The following is a 15,576-nucleotide window of genomic DNA, read 5'->3' as shown; positions in this document are numbered from 1 at the left end:
GAAGGACTCAACTCCATGGATAAAACACTTTGATCTGTCCTGATAAAAATCTGTAATCCTGTGATGATTTCTGAAATATGTAAATGTGCTGCTAACAGGTGATGTCAGAAAGGTTAGCTGGATTGGAGTTTTCAAGGCTTGTTGTCATGCCTATCTGCATAATATCTGCCAGTTTATAAAGTGATTATAGACCGATCTGTAAGAGCTTTATCCAAGTTATATTTCCTTGTTTCTCCTTATCGTGCGATCACTGAGCATGTGTGTGATAAATGTGAAGTTAACGTTATTTTAAACTATGCCATGGCTATAAAGACCTGTATATATATAAGTTAGCATTTATATACTTTATTTCATGGACTCTGGGAAGGAAAATTGGTGTGCTGGTAACCACTAAAAGGGATCCAAATAAATGAAAGGACAAACCAACAGTTTGCCGAGTGCTTACAGTGGATGACGAGAGAGATAATAAATATTTATGCCTCACTTCAAACTGAATCCCTGCTGTACATTTGATCTTGTTTAAATAAAAGCCAAATGTTACACTTGTATCAAGCTAAACCTTTTCAAAGCCCAGAGATTAAGAGATCAGAAGATTATCTCAAGTTCTGGTGTCAGATTTAATTCTTATGATGAATGCAGCTTACCAAAGCAGACAGGAGAGAAAGTACAAAAAAAACTGTGCTATAAAACTGAAATGAAGCAGACAAACTGAGAATAAAATACTCCAAAAAACTGACTCATATTGACAATGAAATGGAAATGTCTGCAGAGGATTGTTAAGATAAGCTGCCTGTGATGAGGACAGACAGGAGCTGCACTAGTGAAGAGATTTATCCCTGAAACTGAAACATTAATGAGCCAAATTATGCTGAGCCTGGGTGAGGATGAATAATTCAATAACTATGTTTTCATCTATTAGTGCATAATATCTTCATCAAAAACACTTCCTCCTTCAGGCTTACTTTTAGAGTACTACTGTAGCTTTAGGATTCAAGATTTTGGTTTATTTGTCATTTTCCTTGTGTACATTAAAAAGACAAAATACAGTTTCTCCAGCTCAGAGCGGTGATACAGCAGAGAAATATATAAATACATCTAAAGGCCTTCTGTGAACACATCTCAGCTCAGAATATATCAAATAATACCAATTATAATGTCCTCAGTGTAAGAACAAGTGATCAAAGTAAAGGAGCAGCTACGTTCTTTATTACGTACTTGTATTTCTTTATGGTTATCATTGATTTATATACATGTGTATGTAAATAATGTCTGTGTGTATACGTATGTATGTATGTATGTATGTATGTATGTATGTATGTATGTTATGTTATGTTATGTTATGTATGTATGTATGTATGTATGTATGTATGTATGTATGTATGTATGTATGTATGTATGTATACGTGTGTGTATATATATTTATGTATTTTTTTAAATTATTATTATTTTTCTTTTATATGTGTGGATGTAAGATCTGTTTAGTCCTCTATGTCCTTCTTAATGCATTTTTGTGTGTGTGTTCTGTATTGTATTTGTGCACATATATGTGAAGATATGTATATGAATGTTTATATATGTATGTCTAAAGTTGTTGAAAATCCATTAAAAACAATGTTGGGAAAAAAAAAAAAAAAGGAGCAGCTACGTCTATGTAGGTATGTCTGCAGTTAGCAAGGGAACGCCAAACATTGTGTCTTGACTTTTGGGGAGCTGTCGTGTTGTCCATCTTTTTTTATTACAGTCCATGGTCTTTAAATCCACAACAGTCCACACAAAGATGGAGGTGCACACTGACTCACCCAGGATGAGTGCTCCTTCATCTGATGCTGGCTGCTGTGAGAGCCGCTGGCGTTGCCACGCCAAAAGCAGTCCTGGCAGAGCTGGTAACCACGGCAACGGAGGCAACGGTAGCGGAAGCCGGTCATGCCGTTGCCTCGACAAAAGGAGCAGGTGACGGGATGATAGACTGAGAGAGACAGGACATAATTAAAATCTCTGGAGTCCTGTATGTGAGACAGTAATGGCCGATCAGATTCACCTGTGGTTATCACACCGTGTAGATTTGCTTATACGGACCTTATTTCTGAAACAGTTACCTTACATCATCTCATATAACATTAACCAACAGTACAAATTTGAGTTAAAATTGAGCTTTACGTTTAGGAAATTTTGGATATAGATGCAGAGAGGACTTGAGCCAGCATGTGCATGTATGTGTGTGTCTCTGTGTGTATGTGTGCGTGTGTAAGTACCATGCTCCACGTTAGCCATGCGGTGCATGAGAGGCAGCCAGACAAGACACTGTGGTGGGTCAGCAATGACGTCCAGGAACATGTTGAGCATCACCCTCTTCTACATGAACAACAGTTACAAAAGAAAGAACTCCTCAAAGACACAGAACAAGTCACACAAAAAAAGCTGAAATGAAACATTAAGATGAAGTTCTTATGGCTGACGATCAAAGTGGTTGCAGAGACACAGAGTAGAATACAACACTGTGCATGAATAACCTTTAAATAAAGAACAAGTGGATGAGCTGTGTGAGTGTACCTGTTGTGGGAAGCATGAGCGTGCTAAAGTGTGTGTGTAGCCAAAGGACGGTCCTTCGTGTACAGCAGTGGGCAGCTTGAGAGCCTCCCTTAGGAATCCATCAAACTTGGACTGATCCAAAACACCGCTGGAGTCTGATACCTGAGAAAACACATCTACAGAAACACACACGGACACACACATCAGGACAGCACTGCACTTACACTGACTAACTACATGTAACTGTAACTGTACATGTATCTGTAATTGACAATGGTGATGTTCTTTATATGCATGCTTCCTCAAGCTCTCTGAAAATGTTGGACTCGATGTACCATGCTGCATTGTGGTTTGTTTCTGGTTTAGGATTTTGCACACATCCCTGTATCTTGTATGAAAAGGTAGGCTTGTCTTCCTTACACAACAGGAGAATGAAGCATTGGTATATCTTTCTATATAGGACCGTATTACAGGAGCTGCCGTCTTATTTATGCTCCTTATTGACTCCTAAAGTTGTCAGTGGCTGTCATCTTCGGTCCCATGGACAAATTATTTTGGTCATTCCTCTGACTTGCTCTGTTTTTGATAAAAGTGCTTTTAATGTCTTAGCTCCCTCTTCTTGGTTTGAGCTTCAGGGTCGCCTAAAACTGGATTCTTTAATTTGATTGGAGGATTTTAAAACTAGGATAAAGGATCATCTGATCAGCTTGTGCACATGCTTTAGAGCAGTGTTTTTCAACCTTGTATGAGCCAAGGCACATTTCTTACATTTAAAAAATCCTGAGTCACACCACCAACCAAAAGTGTTACAAAATTACACACTTAGTCTCTCAATTTATGAATCTTTTTATCTGAGAGAGGAACTTTTGCTACTTCTTTAACTGTGTCAGGGCAAAGCATCTCATTTACAATGGCTTTTGCAGGTAATATTAATGTCTCTGCCACAGTGTGTGGCTTTTTTGATTTGGCTACGAATTCAGCTTCTAAGTAGCTAGCTTTGAGAGCTCTCGCAGACACCCAAATTACACTCTTCATCCGGGTTAGAATTTATCAAGGGCTCAGTTTGGAGTTTTCATTTTTGAATATTTATCCATCACTGTTGTGCGCCCAAGTCTTGTCACATACACCTCTCACGCCATACATTACTTCCATTGTCTTAAATTAACAAGGTCATTAGTGCGCTTTATTGCCACCCAGTGGGTGGGTAGCGCAGGTCAGTATGACAAGTATTGAATTACTCTGCCAGTCACTACTCTTCAGGCACAGATGCACAACATGCCAAATTGTTTGCAGTACATGATTTTTTTTTGTTGGACTAATTAAGTGAAATTGGAAAATGTCCCACGGAACACCTGACAATCTGTCACGGCACGCTAGTGTGCCACGGCACAGGGGTTGAAAATCACTGCTTTAGAGCTTAACACTGCTAACTTATAAATCGATGTAATAGTTACTTGTCACTATATGTTTTGTCTTGTTCTCTTTGTGAAATGTTTATGCTGCTGTCTTGGCCAGGACTCCCTTGTAAAAGAAACATTGTATCTCAATGGGACAATTCCTGGTAAAATAAAGGTTAAATAAAAATTTAAAAAACGTAATACTTACAAGTGTGATCATTGTAACCAAAACATAACATTTTCAAAATGTAGTTTACCAATGGGGGCAAAGCTTTTTTTCCAAATTCTCTCTGTAAATAGATTCTTGCACAGACCATCATAATAATCAAAGAGCGGGTATTATCAGTACGAGAATACAGCTGCATTGACCTGCACTTACCACAAGGTGGCACAATGTGATATTTGTAGGTTTCCATTCATTCACAGTGAAGGTTGCAATCTTGCAAATTATTATAAACACCTACATAAAAACATCAAAAGTAGAATAGAGCTACATATCCTAGGCTGTCATTGTATTTGGCAAATGATGTCAATGACAAGCTAATGATTGAAAACACAAATGGCCGGAGTTTCAATTGATTTTTAACTAAAATTCTTTAACTTCCATGAATATCATATAGCCCTTCAAACAATCCAAATGAAGGCAGAAGCCAACAACAGTTTTTCCTATATTTGGTAGTGGACTAGACTGACTCAAATTTCTGTTTTCACTCTTGCTCCTGTCTAGCGCTCATTATTTCAATTTCCATTCCTGTCTTTACACCCACAGAATAAGTGGGAAATCAGTCACTTCCTGCCCACATCCTGGAGAAAGTTTGAATATTTAATTTGAATATAAGATGAATCTGGTTCAGATTCATTAACAGTTTTGATGATATCATCCAGTACTCACAGCGGAGTTTATCCACCAGTTTCCCTCCACACAGCGTGGCCAGCATTGCCTTCACAGAGAGCACTGTCAGACGGCTGTCTGGCTCACTGTAACAAAAGAATACCAAAGATGCTGATGTCACTCCCACTTTAACATCAATATCAAATGATTAAGCGTGGCTATGTGTTCAGATTGAAACAACAGGATGTCAAGGTGCAAAGAGGGGGGTGCTGAAATACCACTTTAAAGTTACCTGTCAATAGCAGCAAGTAAGAATTGGACCAACAGGACAGAGCTCTCTCGGGGGTTGATGGTGTGTGTGGTGGGCAGGCGCTTGCTGAGCTGGTTGAACAGGGAGGACACCAGGTTCTCTAATCTGATCACAGAGATGCCAGCGTGTAGCTCCACAGCGTTCAAACCAGCATCTCGCACGGCCTCAATCACATGGTATATGTCTACTAGGTGCACTGGAATCAAAGTGAGGACACATGTATTTCAGTTTCAGATAACAAAAATGGACTAAACTTAACAACATCTTTTCATTTTATCTGCATTGTCACCATGCAAGAGAGGAATAGTGTTGACTCACGGTTGCATCTCTTTTGTATGAATCTGAGTTTGCAGGCTGTTCGATACGTGGAGAGACAATTGGCATCAAAGTTCTGTTCACCTGTGAAAAAGATGAACACATTAATGAGCATCTCTGGACCCGTGACAATCACATGTTTCTCCTTTAAAAATAAACACTGAATAAATGTAATAATAATAATACATTTATTTCAGGGCGTCTTTCAGGACACGCAAGGTCACCTTACAAATGTAACAATAATTAAAACACAATATGAAAAAAGCACTTGATAAAATAAAGAATATTCAACACTGAATAAATGGATGTATTAGGAACTAAATATCACTCACCAAGTTCGTTGAAGATTTGTCTTCCCTCTGCTCCTGCTGTCCCCAGAGCCCCCCTCCCTCTGTCTCTCTGACCCCCCTCCTCCATCACCATCCTGCAACAGAAAAACAAAATAACCAGAAAAGGTCATACCATGATCTGAAGTGAGTAAGAAGATTTTGACTTTACATTTTCTTAGAAGAAGAAATATTGCGGGCATCCTGCTGCGATAAATCTGGTCACTGCTTCACTCTCGTGTGTGTGGATGTCCTGGTTGAGCTGCTGGTGCTACCAGCGTCAGCCTCATTTTCATGTGTCTCGTTTCTTCTGTGTATGCTGTAATTGTGTGAACATTGTTTGGTGTTGACTCAGTGCATTTCCGTTTTTGCTCTCTCACAGGATGTGGTCAGCAAAAACTACAAAGACCAACAGTAATCAACTCCTGAAGTGTTTCTGGTAGAGAAAGACTTAAATTCAAATCCTTATCCTCACAGAGGAACCTCAATAGAGTCCAGATGGACAGAAACTGTTACTCTGACAAGCAAAGGTAGTGAGATAGCTCGAGCTATTTTTATACACAGGTCTACTGTAAACATACCGACACACCCACAAACTAGAGGAGGAGTCAGAGTCAAATTCAAGGCCACCAGAGGATGAGCCGAGTGAGTGTTGAATAAACACATTAATGAGAGCAGCTGATGAAATCTGATCTGCAAGCTGGCATTTAAACTACTTAACAAGGGCACGGAGAGAAAGAGGGGGGACTGCTACTGAAAAAAAGAAAGGAAGGGTAGAGGAAAGGACAAGTGGAGAAAGAAAGGATTTAAGAAGACAAAAAATACACAAAACAATGGCAGAGAAGGGAAGATCATACGAGAAAAAGAAAGAATGGAGAAAAAATGGGGGAAATATGGAAAGACAGAAAGGAAAGATGGAAGGAGGCGGTGTGAAAGATGAAACATAGAAAGGAAGGAAGGAAGGAAGGAAGAAAAGAAAGAATAAAGAAAGAAAGAAAGAAAGAAAGAAAAGAAAGAAAGAACAGAAAAGAAAAGAGAAAGAAAGAAAGAAAGAAAGAAAGAAAGAAAGAAAGAAAGAACGAAAGAACGAAAGAAAGTAAGAAAGAAGGTAACAAACAAAAACAGTTTAAAAAATTACAAAAAGGAGCAAAAGAAAGGAAGAAAAGACAGGTAAAAGAAAGAATACAAAGAAGAAAGAAAGGAAGGATGGAAAAAAGGTTATCATGAAAGCAAACAAAGTGAGAAAAGGAAACGAGAATGACCATGATGAGATGAGGGATGAGATGAAAAAGAAAGAAAGAAATATAGAAAGTGAAGAAAGAAAGGAATAACTGAATGAACAAAAAGAATAACTGAATGAAAAAAGAAAGAAATGATGAAAAGGAGCAAAAGACAGGAAGAAAAGACAGACAAGAAAGAAAAAAGAAAGAAATATAAGGAGGGACAAGAAAAACTTGCCACAATGTTGATTCGTTAAATTATTAAGAGCAAAAGGAGCAAAATAAAGGAAGGGTAGAGGAAGAACAAAGAAAGAAAGAAAGACAGAAAGAAAGAAAGAAAGAAAGAAAGAAAGAAAGAAAGAAAGAAAGAACAAGAAAGAACAAGAAAGAAAGAAAGAAAGAAAGAAAAAAGGAAAGAAAGAAAGAAACGAACAAGAGAAAGAAAGAAATAAGAAAAAAAGAAGAAAGAAAGAGAAAAAGAAAGAAAGAAAGAAAGAAAGAACAGAAAGGAAAGGAAAGAAAGAAAGAACAGAAAGAAAGAAAGAAAGAAAGAAAGAAAGAACAGAAAGAAAGAAAGAACAGAAAGAAAGAAAGAACAGAAAGATATCAAATTTGTATAGACCAAAGAAAAACTGGAGACAGGTTTGCTTGTAAGCAAGAAAAAATGCTGTCAACCAACCACAGCTGTCAGGTGATACAGAAACACCAGAGGAGATCAGTCACCATGGTAACAGTTATGCTACACCCGAAAACTGAAACACACACACACACGCACACACACACACTCACAAATATTTGCATTCCTTGTATAAATGTGGTGACAAGCCAAGCCCCTCACACACACAGTTTCTAAGAAATTGGCGCACACACACACTCCCACACACATACACACAAGCGCACACACACACATTCCAGAGAGGATTTGAAAGCCTCCCAGGAGACTCCAAGCTTCACCCAGACAAAAGAGGGATTCCTCTCTTTTTTCAGTCTCTCTCTCTCTCTCTCTCTCTCTCTCTCTCTCTCTCTCTCTCTCTCTCTCTCTCTAATTCCCATACGTCTTGATACAGCTGTGTTTTTGATATTTCTCACTCACTCACCACTCTCACTCCGGCCGTCTGGGATCAGAGCTTTTGTTAGTTTGCTCTTTTACTTTCTCCTCGCTACTTTGGACTTCAGGCCCTGATCAGTATAAAACCCTTGAAACACCCTTAAATGTGCAGGAATTAGCTACATGAGGGGGAGAAAAGTTATAAAATGAGTGCAAAAAACAAATTAAAGCGTTTTAATCAAAACTATTTCCTAAGAATTGAAAATGGCCAGCTTGACTTGAATAACCACTTAGCAAGACTCGGGTGACACCCTTTGGTCATTTTGCTAACTAGTGACTTATCATTGTCAATTAAATCTAACCAAATCAGTGTTTTTAAATTGTCACTCACGTTTTACATCCTCAGAGTGTAGTAAAGGCTGTGGAGATTATCTTTGAGATTCAGGGGGTACATAAGCTTCTTTGGAGGTGTAATAAGGTACCTTTTTAAAATGCATTTTTAAACTTCTGGATCCATCATATTCCTGCAAACCAGTTTTGTGCCTTCAGAGCTCTATATCCTGCACATTTTTGTTTTTTTAATTGGCCTTTTGAGGGTTTTGGGGGACTTTAAAATCTGCACCCATCACTTCCATGATCTCAGCACCCTCTGGTAGCTGTGTTAGTGCCATTTACTTCCTGAAATTTGAAGAGCAACCTGTATATTAATTAAATAGCGAATCATTTGGGGCTTCTTTAAAAGAAAGCAAGAGCAGAATCTCTCTTTGTAGTAACTGCTGACAAAAACAAAGAAACCTGTCTGAAGGAACCTTTAGTAAGTTAGCTGGACTCTCAGAGAGCTTTAAAGCTGCAGGTGGAAGGTTTTGTTTCTGGCTTGCTGTTTCCCCATTCCCAGTCTGTATGCTGGTCTAAGCTGACCATCAGGGTACTGCTGCATCAAATTTAACAAGCAAATATGAGAGTGGTGTGAGTTTTCTCGTCTAACGCTCTTCTACAAAGCATAGTAATAAGAGTGAAATGAGCTTGTACTGCATGTTAGCTATTGTTGCCATATTTCCTCAAAGAATAAACATTGAAGTGCAGGAGATGAACAGGTGGGTGCGTGCAAGTCAATGAAAAGCTTGTTGCTGACACTAATGATGACTTGACGAAGGAGGTGTTGGATGTTACATGAGCCAAATAAAGCTATGACTGTGTCCAAAAGTCCCACCACCAGTTACCGCACTGCCTGGACTCCCACTGTGAGTAGACTGTTATTTCCAGCCTGGCCTTGGTGGTAACTACAGCCTGTCTGTCTGTCTGTCTGTCTGTCTGTCTGTCTGTCTGTCTGTCTGTCTGTCTGTCTGCGTATAGTTGACATGCAGGAACATTTGGTCAGTGAGGTTTACTTCCTATAATAACCCTGAAAGCCTTAAATCATCTTAGATATAATTACCCCCCCCTCTCCTCCCCTCCCCTCCCCCCACAATTATCCCCAACTATGTCAGAGGGCCAGGAACAGCTTGGCTGCTGTTCTTCCAATCACTGGGTCGGAGTACAAAGGTTGGTCCCTGAAAAAAGACCCAAACATTTCTCGGACAGTGATGTGGAAATCAAGCAGACTGCTGCACGGTTACCTACTTCAAAAACGTATGGTGCATGTGCAGCCAAAACTCACTAGAAACATTAAATATAGGGAACACTGCAGGCGATAAAAAAAAAAAAACACACCATGTTAAGTTGAAGGTTTTCATTCACTTTCAAAATAATGTCTAGCATCTTTGTTATTTATCTTATAACCTGCACTAAAATGTGATAAATTATTGTTCTTTTCAGAGACAAAATTGTAAATGTTTTCATTTCTGGGTGAAGTTTGCAACACCTTCTGGGTTCATGAAAACTAACTGAAAGTTAAATACAAAGATTTAAAAATGAAGCATTACGTCTGTCTTTCCTCTTTTATAAAAACTCAAACTGTCTGAATTCATAAACTGGATTTTGATCATGAGGGTCTTAAATATCCAGTTTGGACCACAGACTGTATAAAATATGGACGTAGGATCCGGGACGTCACCCATCTGTTTCTGAAGCGCTGTTTTGAGGCCGCTGTCGAGCGATTGTGACGTAAAGAGGCGGGCTTTGAGCCTCCGAGCCAACAGCTACAGTGTTCCCGCCTGTCAATCAAGTCAGCTGTGCCTCTCATTGGAAGACTCAATATCTTCGAATTGCCGCATTACAAAAGAATTCACCCCCCTACAGTGTGTGCCGATCGAGAAATGAGCTATCCAGACAACACTCGTCTTTTGTACCAGGCTGTGAAATTGTTTATTTCTAGTGTAAAGAGTGTCTTTTTTGAATTGGTGTGTATGTGGTTTCGGGTACTTCGGAGCCAGCCTCAAGCGGCTCCTCGATGAACTGCAGTTTTTAGCACTTCCGCATTGGACTCATATTTTTAGACCGGAGGTTGCCGCTTGGTTTGGACGCTCAAGTTTGATTGTAAGCTGAATTTCTGAGTTGAACTCAAAGTGAATGATTGGAGCTGAATTGTGTTCTTCTTTCATCAGGTCTTCATTAGTTTGCAGTGTAAATAACAGCCTCCGCACACGCAGTTCAAACTCTGAAGTTAATGTGACTGACGTCTGATTGAAGAGTCACTCAGGGCTTTGTCTTCTCATTAGGGAGTCAACTTAAGAAGCAGTAAAAAGGAGGGGGAAAGGAAAAGAAGGAGACAGATTTGTGGATGTATATTCAGCTGATAACTGTGCTGTGTGTTGCCGCTCTGCATTTGTGAAGGTGGCGACACACTCTGCTGTTACACCATGGTGTTTTATTATGGCTGACATTTGCTGAGCTTGACGGAAACAAACACACAAACAAGACACGCTGCTCTGAATACACACCCTGAAGAGGAAGAGGCAATGAGTCGACGCTAACTTTCTGACATCTGGCTTGAGCATAAAGATAGATTAAAGCTGCATCTTAGCGACGGAGAAAGACATCTGTAACAACATATACAGTAGATGCTGTGTGTCTGTGTGTGTGTGTGTGTGTGTGGGTGTGTGTGTGTGTGTGTGTGTGTGTGTGTGTGTGTGTGTGTGTGTGTGTGTGTGTGTGTGGTCATACCTCTCTGTGTCAGGGGGTCACACAGGACAGAGGAGCTTCAACAATGGACGTCTAGGAGAGAGGCGGAGACAGAAGAGAAAGGCAATTTGAAAAGTCTTTTCAGTCTGTACACAATCAGGTCAAAGGCTCTTTGTGGACTGCAGAGGACACACACCAACACACACACCAACACAAACACACAAAATCAACACCAGCACACTCCCCTCATTTTCAGAGCAGATTAGACTTCTGATCATGTTTGCGTTTTCTTAAATCAAAAGCAGAATTATCTTTTTACAGCGCCATAAATAAATAAGGTCAGTTGTGTAACATGCACACAGCTGATATGACGAGAGACTTTCTGATTGCTGCTCACGACAGGCGCAGCTGCACATCCTCCGATATTCAGAGTGCTCCAAGTAGGACAGTGGTCTACATTGTACTCTATATTGCATCTTTTCTTTTTAGAACTTTTCCCACCTGTTGATACTTTTTGCTCCAATCATTAAGTTCAAGGTAATTCCTCATGGCCCAGAAACCTGCATTGCATAAGGGGCCCTACACGATACACTCCTGTTCCTCTTTTTGCCCGCTTGCATTTCTCCCTAGGTAGGACATGTGGGCAGTAGCTTGCCAGAAGCAGAGCAGGTTCATTATGATCAGGTGAGGAAGTTACACTGACACCAGAAAGCAAGGGAAGCCAACCAAAATTGATTCTTATGTCCTTCTCCATCCCTTTTAGATTACATTTTTAGTCATAAACCAGATTCAAAATGAGTAAAATCTATCAGCTGTTGAACACATAAACTCATGACTCTGGAGTCACTCAAGAATAAATGGGAGGATGATTTAGGTCAACAAATGTCATAAGAACTATGGCAAAAAATAATTGACAGAATCTGTTCTTCTTCTATTTTTCTTAAATAGGTAGTAGTTCAATTTAAAACTGCCGCTCTGATGCACATGTGCAGGACCGGTCCAAAACTGAACAGTTTTTGGGACTCAATCTTTAACACCCTGTCAAACATTTTTAACACTTCATTAGAACCGTGTCCTTTTCAAGTCCTGATTAGAGTTACTCTAAGATTTATCAGTTTGTCTAAACAACAAAGCAGCATGTTAGCTTTTTGTACTCTCTTAGCCAGAAGGATGATACTACACTCTCACCCAGTGTATATGGACACTGGGTGAGAGACTTCATGTACTGTGTCCAACTAGAAAAGATAAGATACACTATAAAGGGGTCAATTAAGAATTTCTTTGACACTTGGCAACCTTCTTAACTCACTTTGAAACTCTGAATGCCGACACAATTGATCTTAGTGTGTGATATGTAGATGTATGTGTATATTGTACGTATGTATGTTTATAAGTGTGTATAAATATGTGCATGTACTGTATATTTAGGAGTTGATTTTTGTTTTATTATTATTATTTTTACTATACATGTTTTGTCTTTTAATTTCTGGGAAATATGTTCGGGCGCTGGTAATGAGACATTGGGGGAGGGGAGGAAAAAGAAAAAAAATTGTACAATGATTATGAATGTATTTTTACTTTTTCTTGTAATACATTAATTGCACTCGCAGATAATAAAGCCTGAAAAGTTTCAAATCCCTGACTCCTTCATCCATTGACATAACACTATGTTTGAGCTGACATGCAAAAGAGCAGCTTTATTTTTACATGACATTACTGTTTGTATAAGAACACAAACAGAGCGAGGAAAGAATAGGAAGAGAACAAACCCTGTCTCGTGACTTCATGTCACCACACACTAAAGTTGGTATTACTAGAGCACCTAGTGTACAGAAACAGAGTGCATTTAAGTGATCAGGTGTTTCTAGTAGAGATTGGAATATAGGCAAACAGGATACAGATCTACATAAAAACCAGTCTTTTTTTGGAGTTAGGATGTTTATATACGCGAACGAGGAATGAAAACTGTAAATAAGGGGCCCTAACAATTTCATTACTTTAATGTTTTATATTGATTTTAATATTGTTTTACTATTTTATTAATTCCAACTCTCTCTTTTTTATTATTATGTATCTACTCAGTTGTATTGATACTTTTAGCCTTTATTTTATCTTCAACTCTTATCCTTTTTGTTTATTTATTTTAACTATTTATATTCTTAATGTTAATTTGACGCTTTAACTTATTTTAATTACACATATTTTATTGTTGTTGGTGTGCATAAGTCTTTTTTTTTTAAATGTGTCTTGCTATTATTTTATCTCTGCTTCTTTCTTGTTTTCAATCACTGTAAAGCACTTTGAATTGCATTTGACATGTATGAAAGGTGCTACATAAATAAAGCTTGATTGATTAATTGATAAATAATGCCATCCATCACTTGTGAAAAGCTACCTGTGCTCTTTTTCTCACTGTTCAACTGAAAAATATCCAACAAGACAGCAAGTGCTAGTTACAGCAAATCCTCCTCAAACATAAAATAACAAGTATTATGGTTTCACTGACATCATGAGGCAGCACTGGACAAGCTCTAACAGCAGGCTCAGCAATCACCCATGACAAAGGCTCTACATGCTGTCAAATAAATACAGATCCAACTGAACACAAACAGGGGATAACTCTGCAGTAGCTCTATATCTCAAACCATGAAGTGCTCATTAATGAAACAGAGTGGAAAATGTGTGCAGAGAAGACCTCCAGACTCCAGACAGCTGTGTGTGTGAGCTACATCACGCCTGAATATCATTTAAGACAAGCTGCAAGAGACAGACAGTGACATCCTGTCAGCAGGTGTCAAAAACAAGACGGATAGATACCACACAGATAACTGAAACATAAACACAGCCAGGATTTCATGAGCCGGTTCAGGGAAATAGATGACATATCGGTTACAAGAATATGATGTTCCTGTTGGCCTTAAATGCCACACATGATCTTGATTATGATGCTGGAAAATGTCAAAACTGTCCAGATATTATGAGCTGTATTTCTGTATAAATCTGCTGAGTAAACATGTCTCCAGTCTCCTATTTGTGGTGTAAGTCAGCTAGATGATTCAGGCTTGGATACTGATTGGCAGAAGTATCATTTTCAACATAATTTCTGTTTGTTTTTAATCTTTAAACCTTTTAATAACCTTATAAAATAAAAAAAGAAAGCAATTTCAAATCATTATTTTTTTATTTTCTTTACCTTTCTTTCCCAGTATGTGAAGATTTAAATCTGTAAGCTTGGGTACTTGTTTACATGAGAGTTTATTTACTTTAAGCTTATTTACATTCTTTTATTGATCTATAGGTTACCCTGAATGGGTACGTATGTTTGTACGGGTGCAGGTATATGTTTTTAATTGTTTTCATGTAGGCAAGGGTGTATAAATGTATATAGATGTAAACAACAACGATCCTATTTGTTTATCAATCCTGGCACATTACTTTTATTCACAAGGCATTGCCAAACTTTGAATTTTCTTTAATAAAATATTTATTTCTCTCCCCCCTATTATCACCTCATTTTATTAGAATGTTTAGACAACTGTCTTATACCTGTTTTATGTATCTTTTTACTTTCTGGAAAATGCTTTGTTACTTTGACAAGCTGCAAAACATGCTTCAATCTTGTCCTTAATAAAAACTTAAATAAAAAAGAAAGCAAGAAAACAATCCATGAATAATAGAATAATGCAAATAAAGTGATAACAGTGAAGGTGTAGTGAGTTAGATAAAGCCCTGGACATATAAATGCATAAGCACACAAAAAAAAAAACACCTATGCGTTGCTTCAGCTCCGACTCATCAACATCAACTTCTCTCTCTGCAGACTGCAGGGTGTCGTGCATGTGAGTGAGAGAGTGACAGGAGTGATGCATCAACACTGACCACCCAACCAGTGCACCTGTTCATTAACCACACACACACACACACACACACACACGCTACAGTATCAGAGCAGTGGTTACACTCATGTGGGCCTTCCACCTGAACGAGGCAAATGGCCCTGAAAACAAACAATCTCCCACAAACTGCTCTCCAGGCTCAAACACAAACACTCCTGTTCTTAAAGACACAGTCACTCTTAAGCTACAGCCTAAATATGCAGTAAAAAGTTGCTCTGTATCAACACTTCGACTCACCTAAAGTTTAGAGTGACCGAAGAAGCAACACAGCAATGGCACCAATGCAGACAGGGGCGTCAGGCAGGCGAGGGGGTACTAAAGAGGGGTAAGAGGGTGTTTACCACCACACACACACACTATGCATGCCACATGACCACATCACCATTTGCAGCTGCTGACTTCTCTCACCGTCTGCCCTGACAGGACCTGACCAGTGCATGTCACTTGTACAGTGCATGATATATATACAGTATGCTGCAACTGACACTGACCTTGCTGGAATACCTATGGGCTTCATTTATCCTTCACACAGAGGCATACAGAGCAGATGAAGCTGGTTGGCCGGAGACACAGATCCCTCTAAAACGTCTGTGGCAGCTTTCTAAAAGTGTTTTTGAGAAGTCACGTTTTCAGGAAATTAAAA

General features: G+C 38.9%; 1 protein-coding gene across 9 annotated transcripts in view; it reads right to left on the bottom strand.

Annotated features, from left to right (window-relative positions):
• LOC117823970 (dystrobrevin beta-like) overlaps positions 1 to 15,576 on the bottom strand; it is a 42,884-nt gene that overhangs the window by 21,882 nt on the left and 5,426 nt on the right. For 6 of the 9 annotated variants that reach the window (XM_034699276.1, XM_034699278.1, XM_034699279.1 and 3 more), the window contains exons 2-9: positions 11,080 to 11,130; positions 5,716 to 5,807; positions 5,387 to 5,467; positions 5,051 to 5,264; positions 4,819 to 4,904; positions 2,551 to 2,705; positions 2,253 to 2,352; positions 1,800 to 1,966 (exon numbers count right to left, since the gene is read on the bottom strand). In XM_034699276.1, coding sequence (XP_034555167.1) covers positions 1,800 to 1,966; positions 2,253 to 2,352; positions 2,551 to 2,705; positions 4,819 to 4,904; positions 5,051 to 5,264; positions 5,387 to 5,467; positions 5,716 to 5,806 — 894 coding nt within the window. In that variant the 5' untranslated portion in view covers position 5,807; positions 11,080 to 11,130. Of the gene's footprint in view, positions 1 to 1,799; positions 1,967 to 2,252; positions 2,353 to 2,550; positions 2,706 to 4,818; positions 4,905 to 5,050; positions 5,265 to 5,386; positions 5,468 to 5,715; positions 5,808 to 11,079; positions 11,131 to 15,170; positions 15,249 to 15,576 lie in introns of all 9 variants that reach the window. The other 3 variants (XM_034699277.1, XM_034699281.1, XM_034699283.1) reach the window with 1 other exon arrangement.

This window comes from Notolabrus celidotus, chromosome 13, assembly GCF_009762535.1.
Source record: "Notolabrus celidotus isolate fNotCel1 chromosome 13, fNotCel1.pri, whole genome shotgun sequence".
NCBI lineage: Eukaryota > Metazoa > Chordata > Actinopteri > Labriformes > Labridae > Notolabrus > Notolabrus celidotus.
This window is presented reverse-complemented; position numbering and strand designations above follow the sequence as displayed.